The sequence below is a fragment of the Pyrus communis genome, chromosome 3 (genome assembly GCF_963583255.1).
Source record: "Pyrus communis chromosome 3, drPyrComm1.1, whole genome shotgun sequence".
In the NCBI taxonomy this organism is placed as follows: domain Eukaryota; kingdom Viridiplantae; phylum Streptophyta; class Magnoliopsida; order Rosales; family Rosaceae; genus Pyrus; species Pyrus communis.
In genome coordinates, this window is record NC_084805.1 from 11,890,572 (window position 1) to 11,913,920 (window position 23,349).

Sequence of the window (23,349 nt, forward strand, 5' to 3'; positions counted from 1 at the left end):
GTTACTTATTGAGACCATAAACGGTATGGAAGATTTCATCTCACGTGCAGACCTTAGGCTAGTAGTAGAAAAGTAAAGAGGCTTTACAAGGCTTTTGTCTTTGCTTTTCCATTTTCCTGAAGCTTTCCAAAGCGCAAACAGGAGAGTAGAAAACAAACAAACAATGCCGTGATGCGTGGGACCCTCGTTACCTTACTACGCGCCCTGACATTAAAGGCCTCAACAAACCAAAACGTTTTCAGCACAGTTTCTGACCCACTCACTTTTTGAACTTCACCCACTACACTTCAGAAACCGACAGTTCTAAACGAAAAATCACAACAAAGTCACGAGCTCTTCTTCTTCTTCTTCTTCTTCCTCTTCTTCTGCAATGGAGGATGATGGTGAGTGGGTTCTGGTACGGAGCCCTGCAGAGAAGGACCTGTGGACCCCATCTTTAGTGGAGGAGGAGGAGGGGGAGAGTTCTAGGCCTCTGAAGGTCACATTTTCTGGGCCTGCCAAGCACTGGACTGATGCTATACCAATTGGGAATGGCAGGCTTGGAGCCATGGTTTGGGGTGGTGTGGCATCAGAAACTCTCCAACTCAATGGTAATAAGTTGAAAGCTTTTGATTGCATTGTGTTGATTGTGGCTTCTGTTTTGTTGGGTTTTTTGTGTTTTGTGTTTCGTTTGCTTCAATTGAAATGCTTGGTATTTTGAGTTTATTGTTTTTTCAGGAACTTAGAAATCTTGGAATGATTTGGCATTATTAGAGTTAGCTTGTGAGAAGACACAGCCTGTTTGGGGTCTAGGATTGGATTGGACTGGCTCGGATCGGATAACTTTCTGGATTGAAATGGATGTCAAACATCCAAGATGTTGGTTTAAGTAGAGGGTAGAAGATGGATTGTTGATGAAGAAAACTTTTCCCTCCCAACCCTACAATTTTTATGGGGATTGGAATATATAAGTTTCCTTCGTGACTAATCCATCTTCTACCCCCCCTAACTTAGACAGCATTTGAAAGTTTTGCGTCCATTTTTAAATGCAACTTGCAATGAGTCTAGTGAGCTATCGGATCCAATCCTAGACATCAAACGGCATATAGGTATTAAACATGATTTAGGAAGCATTTTACTCATGAATTCTCAAACAACTTCATCATTGGTGGATGAGAACTATGAGAGGGCAACCAGAATTAAAATTAATGCTTAGGATTGTTTTAAGATATATGTTTTTTTTCGTTATCATGAAACATTTATTCTCTGTCTCCCTCTCTCTAACACGGAGAGAGTAAGATTATAGTGAAACTCATTGCATGAAGTTTAAATTTCTGTAGAGGACACAATCTGGACTGGAATTCCTGGCAACTATACCAACCCAAAGGCTCCACAGGTACTAACAGAGGTTAGAAAACTTGTTGACGATGGTAAATATGTCGAAGCTACTGAAGCAGCGGTCAAGTTGGCGGGAGATCCTTCTGATGTAAGTAACTTCATCAGCTTCAGTGCTTCGTTTTTTTACTCATTTCAATGAATTGTGATGACTACTTAAGCTCGATGTAATACTGTAAAATGCGGTATATGCAATTCAATCGAACTACTAATTTTTGCTGATAATTGTTCATAATGGGATCTTAATTTAATAAGGTACATAGAGTAAAAATGTGTATCTTATAGACATCTGTTTTTGAATGTCATTAGTGCCTTGTACGGTAAATGTAGTTTTAGTTAAAGCAGCTAACGGCTTATTTTTAATTGTTATGCAAATCCAAGCTTTGTCTGACCGATGGCACTGGATATTGGATGAGTTGCGTGTCTGCGAGGGTGCTTATGTCTGACATTAATTTCTTGCTTGATGAAGGTTTATCAACCACTCGGTGACATCAACCTAGAATTCGGTGACTCACATCTCAAATATGATGAAGAAACTTACAGCAGAGAGCTAGATCTGGATACTGCAACGGCAAAGATAAATTACTCAGTGGGCGGTGTAGAATATACAAGGGAGCACTTTTCGTCTTATCCTAATCAAGTGATTGTGACAAAGATCTCCGCTAGCAAACCGGGGTCCCTATCATTTACAGTTTCTCTAGACAGCAAGTTACATCATAATTCACAAGTAAATGGTAATAACCAAATTATACTACAAGGAAGTTGTCCTGGCAAAAGGATACCACCAAAATCTAATGACAGTCCAAAAGGGATTCAGTTTTCGGCAGTTCTTGATTTGCAGATTAGCGATGGCAGTGGTGCAATACATGTTTTGGATGACAAGAAATTAAGGGTTGAAGATTCAGATTGGGCTGTTTTGCTTCTGGCGGCCTCATCATCATTTGATGGACCATTTACTAAGCCCTCTGATTCTAAGAGGGATCCAACTTCAGAGTCTCTCACTGCATTGAATTCAATAAGAAATTTGTCGTATTCGGATCTTTATGCTCACCATTTGGATGACTATCAGAATCTTTTCCATCGTGTCTCGTTGCAGCTTTCTAAGAGCTCCAAGGGCAATTTAGGAGATAAAACTTTGGAGGCAAAGAAAAGTATGACCAATTTGAATGTAAAGGGAAGTGATGATGCCTTAGTTTCAACTGCAGACCGGGTGAAATCCTTCAAAACTGATGAAGATCCTTCCTTTGTGGAACTTTTATTCCAGTATGGCCGGTATCTTCTTATTTCTTGTTCACGGGTTGGAACTCAAGTAGCAAACCTGCAGGGTATATGGAGCAAGGATATTGAGCCTCCATGGGAGTATGTATCTCTCTCTCTCTCTCTCTCTCCCTCTCTTCAAGGCTCCAAGGGTATCATCCTGTTAGCATGTCATACATGGCACGACTAAACTCACCCTTCCGAACATATTGCATAAACATAGTACATTGACTAATTAATTTGGCCCCCTTGTATTTGTCAGAGGTTTTGGCAATAATTTGAGGTGGTTTTTACTAAACTTTATACTTGCAGTGGCGCTCAGCATCTGAACATAAATCTTCAAATGAACTATTGGCCATCCCTTCCCTGTAACCTAAGAGAATGCCAGGAGCCCTTATTTGATTATACATCTTCTTTATCTATCAACGGGAGTAAAACGGCTAAGGTGGGATCTCTCCCATTCTAGTTTACATTCACAGCCTTAACTTTCGGTGCTCTGTGCATTACTTTTCTTATTAATTCACATAGCACATTTCAGGTGAACTACGAAGCCAGTGGTTGGGTTGTACATCAAGTGTCTGACATATGGGCGAAAACATCACCTGATCGAGGTCAAGCTGTGTGGGCTTTATGGCCAATGGGAGGAGCCTGGCTTTGTACTCATCTATGGGAACATTTTACTTATACGATGGACAAGGTGAGCTCCTGTGCCTTGTACCCTATTGCTGTTAACTCCAACGTACTGTTTATATATGTTGCTTATCTTATTCGACTACGGTTTCTAGTAGGTAAATGATCGCTAATTTTTCTACATCTTTAGGATTTTCTTAAAAATAAGGCATATCCTTTGTTGGAAGGATGTACATCATTTCTGCTGGATTGGTTGATTGAAGGCCGTGGAGGGTATCTTGAAACCAACCCATCAACTTCTCCGGAGCACATGTTTATTGCTCCTGATGGCAAGCAGGCAAGCGTGAGCTACTCGTCAACTATGGACATTTCAATCATCAAAGAAGTTTTCTCTGCAATAGTTTCTGCTGCTGAGGTTTTGCTCCAATTTTGTGCTAGCAAGGATTCCTACTTTAGCTATATGGACTATTGATGTCTAACAGATATTCTTTAAAAAACAGATTTTAGGAAAAACACAGGTTGCTCTTGTTGGAAAAGTTCGGGAGGCTCAGTCTCGGTTGCCACCCACAAAAATTGCTAGAGATGGTTCTCTCATGGAATGGGTAAGCTGGAGATTGCACATTCCATTTTTCAGGAATCCGTTTCCAGGTCTTATAATGTCTTATGACGCTCTTGTATAGAATCGCTAAATTAACTGTAAACTAATATTTATCTCTGTAATATTGCAGGCACAAGATTTTGAGGACCCAGAAGTGCACCATCGACATGTATCACACCTGTTTGGCTTGTATCCAGGACACACAATAAGCGTTGAGAAAACTCCAGATCTCTGTAAAGCGGTCGATTATACGCTCTTTAAAAGAGGTTTGTACATTATAATTGATAACTGAATTTAGATGCAAATTGGGACGACATGAAATGTAGTCGTAATTTGCATATCACGTGGAAGCCAAACAACTTACTATTACATGAATCTGGATAACGATAACGTTGGATGTATCGATGACGCAGATGCGTTACAAATGAAATTGTAAAGAAAGGTGATAATATCAAACTGAAAGTAGGACTTTTGACATTCAACATTACCCCTTGAGGTTTGGTTTTAGATGATTGATGGGAACACACTTAAATACTACGGCTACATGAATTTTGTTCAGGCCTTTTGTGATGATCCAATTTAATGGTGTTACAAACTAATGTCTCCTACCTGGAAGATCACCCTACCCAAGAGTTCATCCAACGATGACTAGCTACATAAGACTCTTGTTTACTTCAGGAAACCCGGCATGGTTCTAGCAAATGTAGAACAATAAATGAAACTTGACATGGTTAGTAACTAAATACTGTCATATTTGTATACTTTAAAACAGGAGAGGAGGGTCCAGGATGGTCGACTACATGGAAGACTGCGTTGTGGGCACGTCTTCACAATAGTGAGCATGCATATCGTATGGTCAAGCATTTGATTGACTTGGTGGATCCAGATCACGAAAGTGATTTTGAAGGAGGACTATACGGTAACTTGTTCACTGCACATCCCCCTTTCCAGATTGACGCCAACTTTGGGTAAGCCGCATGAGTTAATTTTCTATTGAATCAGTTTCATGACAAGTTATCTCCTTCGTATGTCTCAATTCCAACTGTTCATATGCGTCAATAGACCTAACACTTCCGTGAGTGACGAAGATTGGTGGCTTGACTGCGATGGTAATTCTCTATCTTTTGGTGCCAGTTTTTCAGCAGCAGTTGCAGAAATGCTTGTCCAAAGCACTGTCAAGGACCTATATTTGCTTCCCGCTCTTCCGCGGGATAAATGGGCAAACGGTTGTGTGAAGGGACTGAAGGCTCGTGGCGGGGTGACAGTCAACATATGTTGGAAGGAAGGAGACCTTCACGAAGTTGGTCTTTGGTCCAAGGACCATAACACCACTAAAAAATTACATTATAGTGGAAGTACAGTTACAGCAAACATATCATCTGGCAGGATCTATACGTTCAACAGACAGTTAAAATGTTTGAGGACAGCATATCTCTGAGGGCAGCATATTATCATCGAGTTTTGAGGTTATATTCATCCTATTGATTTATTCCGAATGAAAGTTTCGTTTCCACTTTGGTGTCAGTGATTCAGTGTCATGTTCCATTTATTGTGGGGACTTTTTGAAGCTGAATTTAGTTTAGCAAATGAGAGAATAATCCAAGGGGTTTTATTTGTATTATCATTAGTAACACTTCAAAGAATTATCTAAGAGTTTTTTTTTTCTTTTTTCTTGAGTTGTCATTGAATTCCCGGCTCTTTCTGTTTCTGGGAAATAAGAAAATTGAAAATTTAAGCACCATAATTACCATCTTCATTATTAATAGGATTTTTATCATATGCAAAATCAGGGATAAATCACAGACTGCTTCCAAGAGAACATGGTTATTGTAGTACAAATGGCTCAAGCGAGGTCGATTTCCACATGAATTGATATGAATAATTTATGCTTAAATACAATTCTTAGATAACTATTTGTTATTTAATACAAGTTTAAGAAAGTTGGAATTTTGAATTGAAATAAAAAGTGCTAAAAAGTTAACGTATTAAAAACAAAGGCAATAACAATAAAAAGAGCAATCGGATTAAAACAAATCAAATATGAGAAGTACTAGGGTGTAGCCACTATAACAATTTTCTGTAGTCTTATCAATTACTTATGAGTTAACACAAGCAAGATTCTAAAAAATGCTAGGCGCTAGTTGGACAGCGGGTTGGGGCCTAGCGCCTAGACGGATCAGGCGGATTTAAGTAAATCTATCATATTTCCTGTAAATAAGTATTTGCTTATACTTAACATATATATATAATTTCATCATAAACTACAAAATATAATGCATATATATTATGAAGTATTAGAACATAATGAAAACATGTGAACTAAGGAAAACATGTGAACATAATGAAAACATGTGAACTAAGGATATTATGAAGTATTTCATCCTGGGAATGCTCTCGCGCGACTCGCTTAACTTCGGAGTTCCAACGGAACCCGAAGCTAATGAGCTCCCAAAAGATCTCGTGCTAGGTAGAGATGGGAATATACATATAAGGATCACTCCCCTGGGCGATGTGGGATGTCACATAATGTGTGTTCGTTTAAGTATGCAACAAGTCTCTTACAAATTATTGGAAAAAAAAAATTACAAAATAAAAGTTATCTATTTTCTGTCTAAGTGAGTTGTGATCCAGGCGGGTGCATAGGCAGGTCTAGGCAAGCTAGGCGGTCTAGGTGGACGCCTAGTAGGTCTAGGCGCCCTTTCTTAATTTTTAAATGCCTAGGCATTAATCGAGGCGATGATCAACCATCTAGTGCCTAAACGGGATCTAAGCGATGCTAGACGGAAATTTATAAAATAGTGTCCATATGTGACATTCAGATCAATGACAACTGACGAAAAGATCATCTCTCTCATATCAATTAATCTTTAACGTGGAAGCTATATAATATTCCACCTTTTCGAGGTCTTAGAGTCATCCATGAAGGAGACTAATCCCACTAATTAAAATAATGTTATTTCATATGTGGAAGAACATGAAGGAAGGATATGGTGGTTAGCCCCATGATTGGGAAGTTGAGACCCTGTTTATTAATAATATCTCTATGTATGTTGTTATAAATGCTAGCTAAACTCATGAAAGAATGAATCTCTGCCTGCAATAACAGAAACTAAGCAATAATAAGAAAACAATTTGCCCTGAAAATTATAGCAACGATAAAATAATAATCGTTATATAGGAAACATGCAAGACTCAATAAGTTTTGTAAAAATCTTTTGAAAAACCATGCAACCATTAAGAGCATGACATTCGATTAAGTGAACCTATAATTTCCAACCACAAGAAGCAATAACCATTTTCAGGGTGACATTCCAACAGGAATTGCATCCAATTACTTGTCTAAACATCATAATGGTGATCAAACATTAAGATATAATGATAGTTTAAAAAAATAATTAAAAATTAAAAGTAAGCATGCATAATGTCATAAGCAAATTGAAAAGAAACTACAGATTCATGCTAAAGCTCGTATCCTCACCCTAGCAAAGAGAGTTAGTTAGACATAATCATAATTGAATATAAAAAAAATATTATTAAAAAAGAAAAATAGGAAATACACCTTATAGTACAAAGTAGCAATGGCCAAAACTCTCTAGCCGAATTCTACAATTCTAAAACTTCTAACTCCTAAGGTTACAAAGCTCGGCTAAATATATACTAATTTAGAATTAAAATCCTACCTAAAATAGGTTTCCCAAAATCTGAAAATATAATTCAATAAGACATCTTAAGGGTAAACCTAAATTGATAGAAAATCAAATATGTGAAGATTCTTTTTTTTTTTTTTTTTTTTTTTTTGAAAAAGCCCAAAGAGATCATTAGAAAGATTAAGAAGTCCGCTTCAATATTGTAGAAAGAAATTTCTCCAAAATACAACATCTTCAATAACTTATGACCCAAACAAGCCCAAAAGGTTAATCTATCCAACCTTGTTCACGTCCATTATTTTCGTCGTCACGACCAAACGGCTTGAATTTAAGGATTGTGATTTTGACACTATCTTAATGCCTTGAGAATCTACTCCAATTAGAATTTCTCAAAAAATCCATTGTTTGGCCACTTTCCTACTAGAGTAGGTTATGCTGCACCTGTAATCAAAATACAAAATGTAAGTATCAAAAATCTCTAAAAGTATATATAAAATCCAACTAAGAATAGGATAATATATAGTGTAATAATGAATATGTTGTAATTAAATATTTAGCACATGTGTGATTGTGTAAATCCTAGGTAGGTTGGGTTTAAGATTACTCTTTATTCTATTGATTCTTTCCTATTAGACTTTATATTACTTGAAGAGCAAGTTTCTCTCTCCTCATGGTCTATTATAAATATAAGGCATTGCATAGGGAAATATATCCTGCAATTTCCCCACAGCTTATTCTCTCCACACTCTCTCTCTTGCCGGGCCTTATGTCCCTTTAATAAATTGGCCACAATATGTTATCAAGCAAGCTCCTGATGTTGTGCTAAGGAATATGAAGGGTATTTTCTACCACAAACTAGTCTAGAATTATCATCACGCAATCGAGAGATTGAAGGATGCTACCACATGTAGGGTAAAACCCCAACACAATGGCCGACCCTATTTTCATATATATACCTCCATCTTTACTAAATTTCGATAAGCTTTTGCTACCCCTATGAGCCCTAAACACATACTCTTTTCAGAGAAGAACAACATGACCAACAAAAGGGGAAATTTGGGATGACAGGGTTACTGGTGTTATCTTATAATAGAACTTATGGACCACCGCTGCATTGGTTAAATGCATGGTATGTGACATGCAGATCCGCTTGTTTTATTATATGAATTAACAGGTCGGGTAATGGAAGTTAAGCTGCATTCATGGAATATAATTTATGTTTGGTAGCATGATATTATTGATTTATGTGAGCATGACACTTGGTTTAGTGATAGGGGCATATTTATGCACCTTAGTTTAGCTTGTTCTTGTGCATTTATCTTAGTTTAGCTTGTTCTTGTGCATTTATAGTGTTTTTCCTTAGTAAAGTAGTCTTTAAAGCTAGTTTTATGTATTTTCAGGATTTAAGGGCAAAGTATGCAAAAGGATGCATTTTGGAGCCTTTTGGAGCAAATTAGAGCTTGGAATGGATATCATATGCTTGGAGCCAAGAGGATGGACGAAATTGAAGACTTGAAGATGATGATTCCTACTTGAGCAAGGTTTCCTAGTTGAATTAGGATTCCTAGAAGAACAAAGTTTCCTACTCAAACAAGGTTTCCTACTTGAAGTAGGAAAGTTAAATCCCAATGGCCTCAAGTTGCAGCAACAAAGAAGTTTTCCAAGTCCAAGAAGGAGAAGAATTCCAAGATGAAGAAGGATTAACTTTCCTAATCCTAATGCACAAGGTTTTCAGCCACAAAGAGGAGTCCTAAACACCTTAGGACACCTTATCCTAATCCTATAGGGATGGCATGCACTTTACCTTATCTTGGAGGGTTTCTAGAAGCCTTAGATGCCCTATCCTATCTTTGCCGTGGGTTTTATCCACCTCCCCTTAGTTTTTAGGCTTTCTAGAAGCCCTAACATTATCCCTAAGAAGGTGCCGCACCCTTATCTCTTTTCCCCTACAAATCTGGCACTTAAATCATGATTCTAGAAACCTTATCTTATCTCCTACAAAGGTGGCGCCTCAAATCCTTCTAGAAGTGCCAATTTCTGCCACAAAACACTTTGTTTCTAGAACCCTAAAAATCTGGCGCCTCTATTCCTTTTCCTTTGGGGTTTCCTACCTTCTTGATGGCCTATTCCTGATGGGTTTTGATTTCCTTGTCATCTTCAAATACTTAGTCCTTTTCCTTGCTGATGGAGAGGGATTTTGCACTATAAATAGACCCCCTTGCCGCACCAATTCATCATTCACTCCTCCACATTCAGAAATTCGCCAGAAATACATTCCCAACCCTTTGCCGCAACCATCCTTCACCATTCTCCATATTTTCCCACCTTGCCACACTCCCCATCCCTCCTAAACACTACCCTACCATCACACATCCATTCCTCCATACAAATACCACCCAAAACCTGTCCTTAGACCTTGTGCCGCAACAAAGAGGAGGAGAAGAGGGCTTGGACCTTCATGCAATTCAAGTTCGAGTTGCTGGAATTTTTAGGTGTTTCCTCTCCTTTAATTTCAATGGTTAAATTTACTTTTCTTTGTCTTGTACGTATGAGGAACTAAACCCCCCCTTGGCTAGGGGGGGATTCGAAACCATGATCATGCTTGCTATATGATTTGATTACCTCTAATTGCGTTTCATAAGTTGTGAATTCAATTCACTTATCTATTTGAATTAAACTGATTTGTGTGTGTTGGTTGAGAGTGCACGCTTAATTATCATGCATAAATCTAATGCTAGGATATAAGGAAGTTTCACCTAATCGTTACAAACTTATATTCACAAGTAGTAAAAGTTGATGATCTCAATTGCGTTAAGTAAATTCTTGGCATAAGTTTCATGCAATTCATAGTAACGAGTGCTTCGTCAATGCTTATGGTTTTCAAAGAACTTAATGATTCTTGCTTGTATCTCTATTATGCAATTCATGTAGGGAACTTGTGGGGAATGCTTTGGGTTGTCGTATGCAATCATCCAATTCAATAACGTTAGGAAAATCTGAGGGTTAATTAGTGCAATTCACGGTTAATCTGGGGCGTTGAGAATTCATGGTTTATTGAAAAGCAATTAGAAATCGTTTTGTGTGCAAGTATGGCATGTGTGGAGATGAACCCCTTAGCTAGCCTTCATTCCATTCGTTAAATCCAAATTCGTTTTAAAATCTGTTCGTTTTACAAAGTTTTAAGTTTTGTTTTCAAATTCGTCAAAATCAAAATTATCCTTTACTTGGAGTGTCAAATTAGTTAGAAATCAATTTAGTTTGTGTTTTTAAAGTATCTTGAGTCGAGTTATAACTATTTTCGTCCAAATTCTTCTCTAGTGCTCAAAACTGCTCAGAAAGTAGTTTTAAGGCAGTTTTGAGTGTTTTCTTGTTGTTTTGAGTCTTTTGGTTTGTCTTAGTGTTTTAAACTTTAGTTTTGCATTCTTTGGGTTTAGTTTGGTGTTTTATATTGTGTTTTTACGTTTTTGAGTCAAATCCAAGTGATTAACAATCCCTCCTAATCCCCGGTCCAGAACGATCCCTACTTACATTCTTCACTACAATTGATAAAAAGAGGATTTAATTTGTGTGCGTATAATCATCACATCATTTAGCCTTGACAATTATCCTTGATAAGACTTATATCCCTACTAAGCTATGGTTTTGCTCACCTTTTACATTTTAGACTTTTTAGGTTTGTTACAAGACCAACGAAGGGTTAACAAGCTGAGATTGTGTTAAATGAGTGATTTAAGGATTTTTATTTATTTGTGTACACCCTGTAAGTATTTTGAAGTTATTTTTATATGAGAAGTTTATTTTTTTCGTTTTATTTTTCCTTATACTCGCATGCTGGGCGTGAAATTATTTTTTGCTGACCTTGGATCCAGGGCATGACACTAATGTTAATGCCATTGAGTAATGATCATATGACTGATCTACAACTTACAGAAACAACATAAAGGTACCAAACCCTGCAATTGTACCAGCAAAATAGGGCATTGATATACAATAGCCGGTCTCGGCCAGGAAACCAGTCAAACGAACGAAAACCAGCGATAGGGTAGAGCCTAACCATCTGTCATTAATTTTAGCTAAAGCTATGTATATCAATAAGTAAGAGTTCCTAAAATAATTTCATGTGACTCCGATATATTTTTGATTAATAGGTGTCCCTAAATTTTTTATTTGGTTTTGACCCTCAATCTTTTATAACCTTCCGTATGGGCCTTTGACCCTTAAATATATCTATCAAATTTAAAGTGCGAAAAACTAATAGTCTTGATTAATTCGAAGATTGAATTAAATTGACACGTTTGAAAAAATTATGAGACTCGTAAAGTTTAAAAACTTCACAACAAAAGCTATGCCTGTCAATCGAGTAGGTGATTTTTTTTTTTTTTTTTTTTTTTTTGTTTTTGGAAGACTGGAAATATGCATTACCATGGCAAAAGCCAACACTACAAGGAAAGTCGACAGAAGGGACAAGCAAAGCAAAACAAAATAAAGGGTAGTGTGAGGGACATCAACCGAGAGACGCTGCCACAAAGGCCAAGAGTCGTCCCAACACACCACCACAATACAAAAACACTTACGGAGGGCAAGGAAGCCCATCCTTGTTGAGAATGTGAATCAATGAAGATGGGGGTTGTCTGACCCAAGTTTTACTGCACATCTTCATGTTCATCCTCGACGCCAAAAAGTCCGCTGTTTGGTTGGCCGGTCTCGGAACCCAAGACCAGCGACAACCTTGAAAAGAGGTCCCCACACTCAAAATATTTTGAAATATAGGGAACACTTCCCAACTGCCATTAGAAATATCTCCATTCAAAGAAGAGACTACCTCTAATGAATCCGACTCTGCTACCACCCAACCAATACCGAGGTCAGCTGCCAACTCACACCCCCTAAGCATCACCATCGCGTCCACAAACGCCACCGACCGAACCACAATAGAGAGCTTCTAAGCCACCACAAAATGGCCCTGATGGTCTCTCAACACCACAGCCAAACATGCCTTACCATCTACCGGGGACCAGCTTGCATCCACGTTGAGTTTGATGTAAGGGTCAGTAGGGGGACACCAATGAGGAACAGGCCTGGTAGGAGCATGGATAGATTGAGCAATAAGAGAGCTTGGAGCCTTTGACTCCCAAAAAGAAGCAATGGAGAAAGAAATAGCATGCATCACCTGGGAAGGGACAACAGTCGTAGCATTAAAGACATAATTACACCTAGCCTTCTAGATGTGCCAGCAAGAAAAAGCAATAATCGAGAGGATCCTCGATCTATCCTGCTGGTGGGGGTCCACATTAATCATACCACGGATCCAGTTGAGAAAGGAAGAAGTGCCATCCCCAATAATTTGGAGACTAAGCTGACCACCAAATCAAATTAGAGCCACCCAGGGACAAAGCAAAAGCATATGCATAACTGATTCCTCCTGATTCTTACAGATTGGGCACATTGGAGCGAAGACCGACCGTCGTAAGAATAAACCCTTCATCGTGGACAACTCCTCAATAACAACTCTCTATATGAAGTTGAGAATTCTTGGAGGTGCTTTGATGTTCCAAACAGCCTTCCAGAGAAAATTATCCATAGAGATAGAAGCCCCCACCCTTATCCTTGCAGAGTGAATCCAATGGTAACCTGACCTAATTGAGTACTTGCCACATTTCTCTATTGTCCAAATCAACCGATCCTGGTTAGAAAAATTCCCCAGAGGGGTGGCACAAATAGCATTGACCTCCTCCTCTGAAATGAAAGGACGTAAGAAGTCGATGTCCCAAGATTTGGTACTTTGGCAAATAAGGGAGGAAACCTTCGTATTCATAGTAATATGATTATAGCTTCGGGGAACATGATGACCAAGAGGAAGCGAAGGCAGCCACCTATCGATCCAAAGTCTAGTATCCCTGCCATTAAGAATCTGCCAATGGGCACCAGCTTTAAGGATATCCTGCCCCACTAGAAGGCTAGCCCAAGCCCAAGAGGCCCAACTCCCAAGTTTAGCATCAAAGAAGGAAGAATGAGGAAAATATCGAGCCTCAAGAGTTTGAGCCCACAGGGAGTTGGGATTATGAATAAGTCTCCAGCATTGTTTAACAAGTAAACCATCATTAAAGTCAAGTTCTGAAATCCTACACCCCCAGCACACTTGGGCCTCCCCAACTCTTCCCAGTTCACCCAATGTATCCTCCTTTGCCCTTCAGTATCTCCCCACCAAAATGGAGTAGGTGATTTTGACTTAACTCTGGGGACAAAATTTTTTATTTAAAACAATCTAACGGTACACATTAATCGCTAAGAATCCAACGGTAAAAGTGGTTAACACACATCAGCTGTCGTGCACTTGCGCCACACCATTTCTCACAAAACAAAACCCTCACAAAGCCCTCCCCCACCACCATCGGCAAACAGTAACTCCGAAAATGGCTTGGCGCTCAGCTGGTTCGCTTTCTCGGTCATTGGTGTCCACCGCTAGGGTTTCGTCGCTTCGCTTGGCGGCCCCTCTCCATCGCCTCCGCCCGCCGTCTCTCTCTACTCCTCGTCGCCTCTTCGCTTCTCCCAGGTTCCCCTTTCAATTTCTCGTCTATGTATATTTCTTAAAAAAAATAAAAAATTCACCTTTGCGTTAGGTGCTGATTGGTTTCTGGAAATTGGAGAAAATTGGATTTGAATCAGTGAATTGTTATTTTTCTTATGGTATCTGCTGATTTGTTGATTTGTAATTCACAAGGGGTGTAGTCAAATTAGGATTTGATAGAATTTCAATAGACTTTAAGATCAGAGTATAGTCAATTAGGTTTTTTTTTTTTTTTTTAATTACAACAATATATTTTACACTAAGGAAGGGAGAGTTCGGCTAAACCACACAATAAACAACCTAATTTAGTATCGAATTCGTCATCTACGAGATTTGAACTAAGACCTTTCACTTACAAGTGAAGAAGAATTCTACTAAAGCGTAGTACTGGGTAGCTAGTCAATTAGATTTTTAAAAGACAGTTTAAAAGACTTTGAAATCATGTTTAGTCAAATTAAGATTTAAGAGGATTTTAAAGAATATATCCAAATCTATGGGTAGTCAATTGAGATTTTAATCGATGATTTTAGAGTGATTATAAATCTATGTTTGTTAAAAAATTCAAGGATTTAACAGTATTTTATTAAGTTTTGGATTTTGTGGGATTTGAGAGCAAGAAGTATGAACCAAGACCAAAAAGAATCCCACCTCACCCTGTAGGATTTTAAATCCGGCTTATGTTGTTCTAACGTTGTCTCCTCATTCTTATAGCTTCTCAGCCGTCATTGTCTTTAATCCCATCTTCCTCGAATCCAATTCTGCCATGCTCAACCACCATGTGAACTTACTGCCCCTCTTCTCCAACCCAGTATGAAAAATCAAAGTCACACGTCAAATACCCAACACACAAATCTTTTACAGAAGATCAATAGGCAGAAGAATGGTTGAAGATGAGGAGTAAGGTGGTGAAAAATATACAGCAGCAGAAGAACTGTTCAAGTATTTTGTACTGCCTTGTTGACGATTTCTGTTAGCTATTACTGGTGATGCTGTTCCAGCTACCTGTACACCCTTATTTTGTGAATGGCACAAGTTTTTGCTGGAAGGAAGAAGAGTAGAGGTTAAGGGAGATGTTGGGTGATGACTGTGTTTTGGGTAATTTGGTTGGAGGACATTGGACATAGGACATTGGAGGATGTTACTGACAATTGTACTGATTTAGTTTTGGTGGTGATTTTAGCGCTTTGTGATCTACATTATGGCAAAAACAAGTGCATTTTTGGTTCACAATTAGTAAAAGAAATGAAATTTAAAGTCAAAATCTTGTCTTTTGATTCGTCATTTTTAACAATCACCTGGATCATGAATTCTGTGGTTACATTTACCTTCTCCAATATCAAGTAGTGGTTTCTTAGGTTCCCGAAAAGAAAATAGCAGTTTCTTACATTTTTCAGAGCAAAAATGTGTCGTAGGTCCTTTCATACTTATTTATGGTATAGGTATAACAAATAATCTTCTGATTTTAGTGGCTTTTTTTTTTTTTTTTTTTTTTTTTTTTTTTTTTTTTTAAGGAACGTAGGAGAGCTGGGATGCATACAATCACTTATGCATATGCACAACGTGACGGCTGCAGCCTGCCTCACTTCTCATCTGGCTGCCAACGGGCGGGGATGTTGCGAGTTGTCACACGGTACCTTCTGCCGCACTTGTCAGGATCGCTAGTAGTTGCTTTGTGAGTCTTGCTGTTTCTAGGACACATGACGAAATTGAAAGAAATGTTATTTATTTTTATTTTTATTTTTTGCATTCTCTTTTGAATCCTTCAGCTGGGTGCCCGGAGAACCTTAGAGTAGAATAAATATTTTTGCCTCATTTACATCTAGACAGAGTGTGGTTGAATGATAGAATGATTCATAAACTAGGTAGGATTTGTAAGTATTTTAAGATTGATTAATGAGAACAAATTGCGATTGGGATTGATAGGGAGGAATGGAAAAGATGGGTGATGCGCAAGGACTTCCAATCATCTAAAGGCAGGAGAATGATCAATTGTTGTAGGTCCTCTTTTCATTCCCTTTTTTGGACAATATAGATATTTAACTTTTCAATCGTGAATTTGAGTAAAAAGAGTGCCGTTTGGTCAAAATAATGCACTTCAGTAGCACATTTTATATTCCTTTTTCTTTTTCTTTTTCCTTTTCAGGCTATTCTAAATAACTGCTTTGACCAATTGTTTCCATATTAAGTAGGAAACACTAGAGTTGTCAATTTTGCAAATGTTCCTGTACATAATTTCATTGCTAGTCTGAAGCAGGGAGTGGGAATGCCTTATTGATTGGAGCTATGTATTTGTTTTTTCTTCTCTTGATTATCAGTTGGGACACCAGCTCATACTTATTTATTTTTTATGTTTCACGGTATGTATTTCTGATGCATTCTTAGAGAAGACATGCTTATTGTGACCGTTGGATTTTATAGTTCTCACCTTCAACCTTGGTTGCTGGTTTCACTTATTTATTTATTACCAAATACTTGACTAGCAATGGTTTATGATTTCTTCCGTCGTTCTTACGAACTCAATAATTGAGCAAGAATGTTTTACGTTGAAATAAAGAACATGGAAGAGTTTATATGAGCTTGTATGGTTTTATTTCCGGTCTGTTGCATGCAACTTTTTAATCTTATACTGAAACATAAATGCTTTGCTGCACAAATGATTTTGACATTTTGTTCTCTGTTTTTTTGTTGAACTTTTATTTTGGAAGAATATCGTTCTCACATGGTGAACGTACAGTGGATGAATATAAATTTTTTAAGAATGTTATTCATTTTAAATTTTCAGCATGAAGTTGGGGAATAACCAAATAAGTGTTTGCATATGTTTGAATTCTTACACAGTTGTGATCGTAGAGTTTGGATGTAACCCGTAGGAACAAGTGCTTTTGGTTTAGGAAAGCTTAGTAGGAGTATGTCTTTTTATACTTCATAATAAGAAACTTGGTAGTTCAGCTGATTTCTGGATGAGGATGATGGTTCATAGGTGTCTGGACTTCATTGCTTGTACGTGGTAAGTTTCTTTGTCTCATAAGCTGTGACTAAATGTTTTAATGTTCATTTGTTGATTATCAACCTATATTAGTGTTTGCTCTTTTGAACAATAATGTCAGTTCTGATAACAGTGTAGCATTTGCTATTACTTATTCGATGATAAATTTTCTGGTGATGCTTCATGGTAAAGTTCTTGCTAATAAACGGTGTTTCAGAGGAACATTTCATGACCATTTATAACAACTCCATCCTAAACTGTTCGTTAGATTGAAGATTGTTATGCCATTTCAATGGATCTTGTGTAGGTCATACACATCTGGGACTCGTGATTCTGTTTGCATATCGAAATTATGCCGGGTTGTGCATGTCATAATAGAGACTAGAAAGCACATGGGATGCTTAAGTTGTGAGGGAAGATCACAAGTCGTGCTGTGAGTTTGTGCAGGCCTATTGCCCGCATTGACTTGTTTGTGGGAGCTGGAGAGGCTCCAACCTGGAGAAGCTGGTCCGTGAATCATTTGCTGAAATTAGTTGGTCTTTATTTTGGTTTTACTGCCAAATTTGGTTTAATCTTCTTGTGCCTGAGCACTACCTGAAACAATCCATTTTTCGCACATTTAAAAGATCTTGTAGCTCGCTTGAGCCGTAAATGGATGAAGTCAACAGCCCTCCCACCTGGTTTGGTCGAACGGCTACCCCGTGTTGGTCCTGAGGGACAGAGGAGGCTAGGTTAGCCGAAAGATGGTTATCGGTTCAAGGATGTGGGGTGCCCCTGATTTTTGAGGAAGCTTCTTCCAAAGCATACGGCTTTCTGGATGTAGATGATGAAATCTATATAGATGGATCTTATATATGTCGTATAATTCTTATATATATATACACACACACACGTGTGTGTGTATCTATTTATCATATAATGAAGTATATATCTGATCCATGCATAATATCATGAAAAATGCATACAAATTGTTGGCTGCTACATAGTATCGGCAATAGGTATTGTCGTAATGTGGGATATTGCTGGAAACGATTTTGTTTGTTGGAAACACAGCTGAGCTACAACTCTCTTGCAAATGTTTCCTTCTTTTAGGGTTTTCAGACTGAAGTACTTAATCGATTAGAATTAGTGACGATGTGAAAATCTTGAGTAGAATTTGAGATCAGATGTAATTACGGGTAACTAGATTGATGCTTTGATATAGTGTACAAACATTCCAAATTCTCAAGTTAACGAAAGGACAAATTAAATGTTACATGAAAATGAATCTATACACTTTTTTGGTAATTTGTCATGAGTTAAAATTTTAACCAATCTGTTGTATCGACTTTCTAAAATCATTGATTTGTCATATCATCTTAATTCTGTAAAGTTTTTCATTCAAAATAAGTCATGAATTTATGTTGAAGGTTATTTTGGGCATATCGGCACCTCATTATTCTATTAAGTTTATGGTCAATTTGTCATATCACTCTAACTTTGTTAAGTTCTCCCTATAAACTGTAGAATTTGAAGGAAATCAATTGAAAATGTTGTGAACTAAGTATCACTTGGTGCTTTTGAATTTGAACATGACCAGACAATAGACTCAAATTTTTTATACGGTAGCAATGAAATGAAAGAGATTGAGATTCCCGTGATTGACCATTTTTTTCAATGGATATGATTGATTATGTTGAATTCTTAAAACTTACAATTAGCCACAATTTGATGTTAGTGAGTCTAATGTACTTTTTTGGTAGTTCACCATAAGTTTTTCAAAATGAATACAACATGTTTTCTAACTAGCTAAATTTTAAGGGTTTGTACTAAAGAGAAGTAAAGAACTTATGAAAAAAAGGTCAAAAGTTTGAAATAACTCTGAGTCATGTGGGGCACATGACTTTTGTACGTTCGCGCACGATCAACTAATGGAAAACATCATCTTTGTTATTCTTGTTTGCAGTCGTACCCAATGTTGATTAAACAAAAAAGGTGAAGGGTCAGAGTCAATGTCAGAAGAGGATGCAATTCTGTTAGCAAATGGGGCCACATCAAAGTTGCTACTTGCAGCTCTCTCATACATATTCGAAGAGAATCCAAGCAGGATATAAAGTCCAATTGAACACCAACAAGTTCTTCCCATTCCCACTTTCTCCATGTTAGATGTGGTCCATTCCATTGTTCACAAGGAGCTATTCACCTGCCCCATCAGCTTCAGCAGCAACTACGTGTTTGTATAGCTGCTTTTAACTCCGGTGACATCGAAGCTATGTTAGGGTGAGAGATCTCCAAGTATTAAGAGATTGAGATTAAGTTAGGGTGAAATGAACGACATAATGTCATATAAAATGGATTAGAATGCATTTTGTAGTTCACTTCCTGATTACCGAATTTTCATTTCTTAATCATCTTCTAAATACCAGTTTATATACCATCTATGCAAAAAATATATCAAATGGTTAGGGTCAAGATTCTAAAAGGCACTAGACGCTAGTCAAGTGGCAAACTGAGGCTTAGTGCATAGGCGCCTAGATAGTGCCCAAGCGAGGGTTTAGGCGGGCTAGGTAGATTTCAGTAAATTTATCATGTATTCTAAAATATAAGTATGTGTGTATTATTTTAGTGCTTTTTCTATTAATTTTTTAAAATATTCTAGGTTCATGTATTTTTCATGGGCCTCGTTTTCTATTAAAAAATAGGATAGTACCATCCACACATCCATTTTTACATCCCACAAATCATTGTTAATTTTTTACTTTTGATCTTCTTTAATTCATTTAATTTGACGACGGGGTTTTGGGAAGGGTGTGTGAGAAGTAAAATGGGTGTGTCGATAACAATACCCTAAAAAATATTGAACCTTGCTTTCTTATAAAACAAAAATAAAAACGTGATGGATGATGCAGAAACATCTAATCTCTTTTGCTTCCCTCTTCTACGCACAGACCATTAGAAGCAGAAATTTCGCCGAGGCCCGCCGAGAGTTGCAAATGGCTGATGCGAGATTCAATAGTCGCAACGAGATTCAATCACCTAATGCAGGATTCAATTGAAGTTCATTGCCGTTACTATTCACAAATATGTAGTTCGATTTTCTAATGTTTTCTTCGTCTTATCCTCACATGTCATTATCGTCGTAGATTTTTGTTAAGATTCTCAGCGATTCATGTAGTGTTACGTGTCTTTAATAATTCATGTAGTGCCATGTGTCATTATCCATTATTAATATTTGCTTAGAATTTTAGTAAGATTCTCGACCATTTATGTAGTGCCACATGTCAGTATCTAATCTTATGATTTTCTCATTTGTCTCCATAAAACCCTTCAAACCACCAGATCTACTCACACCAAGCCTCTTCCATCCTCCCAAGTCATCTTAATTCATAAATTTTACAAAACAAAGTTCTTTTAACAGTGAACAACCTGAGGAGGTTGCAAGAGAAAGAAGCGCGAGAAGATGAACAACGAAGAAGAAGACGTGGCCAACACTGAAGGTGTAGAGAAGCATTAACCCTTCAAGTCATGCAAGTGGTTGCAGCGAGTGACGGAGGGACCTAAAGACCACAATAGTCATTGGCCCACCCTACTTTTCAAAAAAAAAAAAACAAAAAAAAAAAAAAAAAAAAAAAAAAGAAAAAAAGAATAGTATCAACTTTTCATTCAGCCCATTTTCCAGAGTCTGCACATTGGCAATTTGTCAAATTCCAATCAGAGTCTCCAACACTCTTTTACAATTTTATATGATTATTATACATGGACATTTACCCAATCTAAAACTCCATTCCGCTTCCCAATATTTAAATTAATATCCCCTATCATATCTCTTTGTTTTATTTGTATCAATTCACATCTCTTTGTTTCCTATGTTGCTCTTCACTACGCAATTAGGAGTCTAGTATGAACTCCAAATACACAAGTTCTAATCTTTAATATTTTGCAATTTGTCAATTTTATATAAGTTATCATCTCCAAGTATAAATTAATTTAACAAATAATATTTGTTTTGCAGATTAGAAGATTAATTCCATTATTCCAACAAAGGAAAAAACATTGGAGTTTAGTTAATTGACTTGCAACCCAAAGTATGCATTTTACTATCAATTCCTCTTGCAAATTTTGTTTCTAAATTATGATTATTTTCTTATTAAATTGATGTCTAGCAATTTCTTTTTATATTTTTCAATTTTCAGTTATGGAAAGATATTTCAAAAGAAAAACACAGCTTGAGATATTAGAGTCGCCGTCTCCAAAGAGTCCAAGCAACAATGAAAAGTAGTTCAAAACAAACTTAGGTGGATTCTATGGAAGTTAATTTGGAAACTCTCTAATATGATCCTGGATTGCATAGACCGATTTTGAGTTATCATCCTAATGTCCGAGATCAAGTTCGAAGAACCTATTTCTAAAATAAACCTTGTCAATCACAAACCATAGATTTCCTTACATGAATTTTGAAGCAATGCCTAGAAGATACAATCGTGCTTGGTTTACTCAGTTTCCTACTTGGTTGGAGTATAGCATATCACAGGATGCTGCCTATTGTTTATGTTGTTATCTCTTTAAACCCGATTATGGAGATCAATTTGGTGTGGTTACTTTTGTTGGAATTAGATTTAAGAATTGGAAGTGCAAGAAGAAACTAGAAATTCATGTTGGAGGACCAAATAGTTCTCATAATAATGCTTGGAAAAATTGTGAGGCCTTACGTAAATCCAGAGCTGATAGAAAGCTCTGAGTGCTAGGGCCAAAAAGTCCATTGGACACAAGACGAGTTGGCATGGCTAAATGGAAATGCAAATCTTGATGCCCATCTCCAGGAACATTGTTTTCCACTCTTTCCCTTGTCCGTGATCTTGGCTAGTAATTGATCTTAGCAACATATTGAAACAAGTATTTCAAAATAAACTGACTAAGACCAAATTGATTATCGAACTCGATTAAGTGCATCAGTTTAGGTTAGTAGGAATCTTTTACAACAAGGTCTTCCGTTTCATGGGCATGATGAATCTGAAAATTCACTCAACCAAGGAAATTTTCTTGAAATTTTGCGGTGGCTACGTCACTATAATGAGGGTATAAAGGCTATCACGCTAGAAAATGCTCCTGAAAATTTGAAATTGACATCTCAAGTGATATTTCATATGAAATCATTAGTGTAATCACTAGTGATATTGATGATTCTTGTTGATGAATCACGAGACAAGACTTCAAATGAGCAAATGGCCATTGTACTACGCTATGTGGATAAGGGCCTTGTGATAGAGCGCTTTGTAGGTATTGAGCATGTTGCAGATACTAAAGCTTCCTCCCTCAAGTTAACCATTGATGACTTTTTTTCTAGACATGGATTAAGCATATCTGAATTACGTGGATAAGACAACATATATGAATTACATGGATAAGACAATGATGGGGTAACTAATATGTAAGATGAGAATGGACTTAAAGCTCTAATTCTAAATAAGAATAAGTCTGCCTTTTTATGTGCATTATTTTGCTCATTTCAATTAGCTTTAGTAGTAGTGGCAAAAAAGAATTCAGAAATTGAAGATCTCTTACTATGGTTTCTTCTGTGGTGAATGTTGTGGTGGCATCTTTCAAGCTTCGTGGTATTCTTAGAGAGAAACATGCTTTTTTAGTTTTGGAAGCACTAGAAAATAACTAGCTTTAAAGTGGACAAGGTTTGAATCAAGAAACTACTCTTAAGCGGACGAGTGATGCACGATGGATCTCTCACTATAGTTGTTTAATTAGCTTGGCTCACATGTTCTCATCAGCGATAGAAGTGCTTGAGATTGTAAGGAAAGATGGAACAAGTTCAAAACAAAATTTTGAAGCAAAGGTTCTATTGACTTTTATTTAATCTTTAAACTTCAATTTTGGTCTACACGACGAAAAAAGTTGTGGGAATCATAGACGATTTGTCACAGGCATTACAAAAGAAGGATCAAGATATCATGAATACAACGAACTTGCTCAATATATGCAAAGGAAGGTTGCAAAGGTTGAGAGAAAGTGGTTGGAAATCTTTATTTGATGAAGTTTCATCCTTTTGTGATAAGAATCATATTAAACTTCCTAGCATGTATGATATTTTTCGAGTGGAGATCGGCCAAATTGAAAAGCTCAGCCCATCACAAACTTGCATCATTATCGTGTTGATTTATTCACTGATGTCATAGATAAGCAACTCACTAAGTTAACAATCGATTTATTGAGAAGAATATTGAATTACTTCTTTGTTGGCATGTTTAAGTCCAAGTAATTCTTTCTCTGCTTTTACAAAGAAAAATTGATGTGTTTTACC

At 37.2% G+C, this 23,349-nt stretch overlaps 1 protein-coding gene and 1 long non-coding RNA gene across 3 annotated transcripts; both read left to right on the plus strand.

The window, feature by feature from the left end:
• Positions 1 to 294: 294 nt before the first annotated feature.
• Positions 295 to 5,505, plus strand: LOC137729398 (alpha-L-fucosidase 2). The gene is made up of 10 exons (XM_068468342.1): positions 295 to 590; positions 1,320 to 1,465; positions 1,844 to 2,733; positions 2,944 to 3,076; positions 3,170 to 3,328; positions 3,452 to 3,676; positions 3,762 to 3,863; positions 3,990 to 4,125; positions 4,632 to 4,827; positions 4,994 to 5,505. The coding sequence occupies exons 1-10, from the start codon at positions 371 to 373 to the stop codon at positions 5,295 to 5,297; spliced, it is 2,511 nt and encodes an 836-aa protein (XP_068324443.1). The 5' UTR covers positions 295 to 370; the 3' UTR covers positions 5,298 to 5,505.
• Positions 5,506 to 15,589: 10,084 nt separating this feature from the next.
• Positions 15,590 to 18,015, plus strand: LOC137729782 (uncharacterized). 2 transcript variants are annotated; one of them, XR_011068033.1, is made up of 4 exons: positions 15,590 to 15,746; positions 15,998 to 16,068; positions 16,913 to 17,081; positions 17,368 to 18,015. It is a non-coding gene; the product is annotated as an uncharacterized lncRNA (long non-coding RNA). The 2 variants fall into 2 exon arrangements; XR_011068032.1 differs by lacking the exon at positions 17,368 to 18,015 and having other exon boundaries at positions 16,913 to 17,237.
• Positions 18,016 to 23,349: the final 5,334 nt, after the last annotated feature.

Bases quoted from the DNA above. Each gene is read 5' to 3' on its own strand.
- LOC137729398 (XM_068468342.1), top strand. From the start codon at position 371: ATGGAGGATGATGGTGAGTGGGTTCTGGTACGGAGCCCTGCAGAGAAG. The intron at 3,329-3,451 runs GTGAGCTCCTGT...CTACATCTTTAG, and splicing joins TTACTTATACGATGGACAAG to GATTTTCTTAAAAATAAGGC. The intron at 4,828-4,993 runs GTAAGCCGCATG...TTTTGGTGCCAG, and splicing joins CAGATTGACGCCAACTTTGG to TTTTTCAGCAGCAGTTGCAG.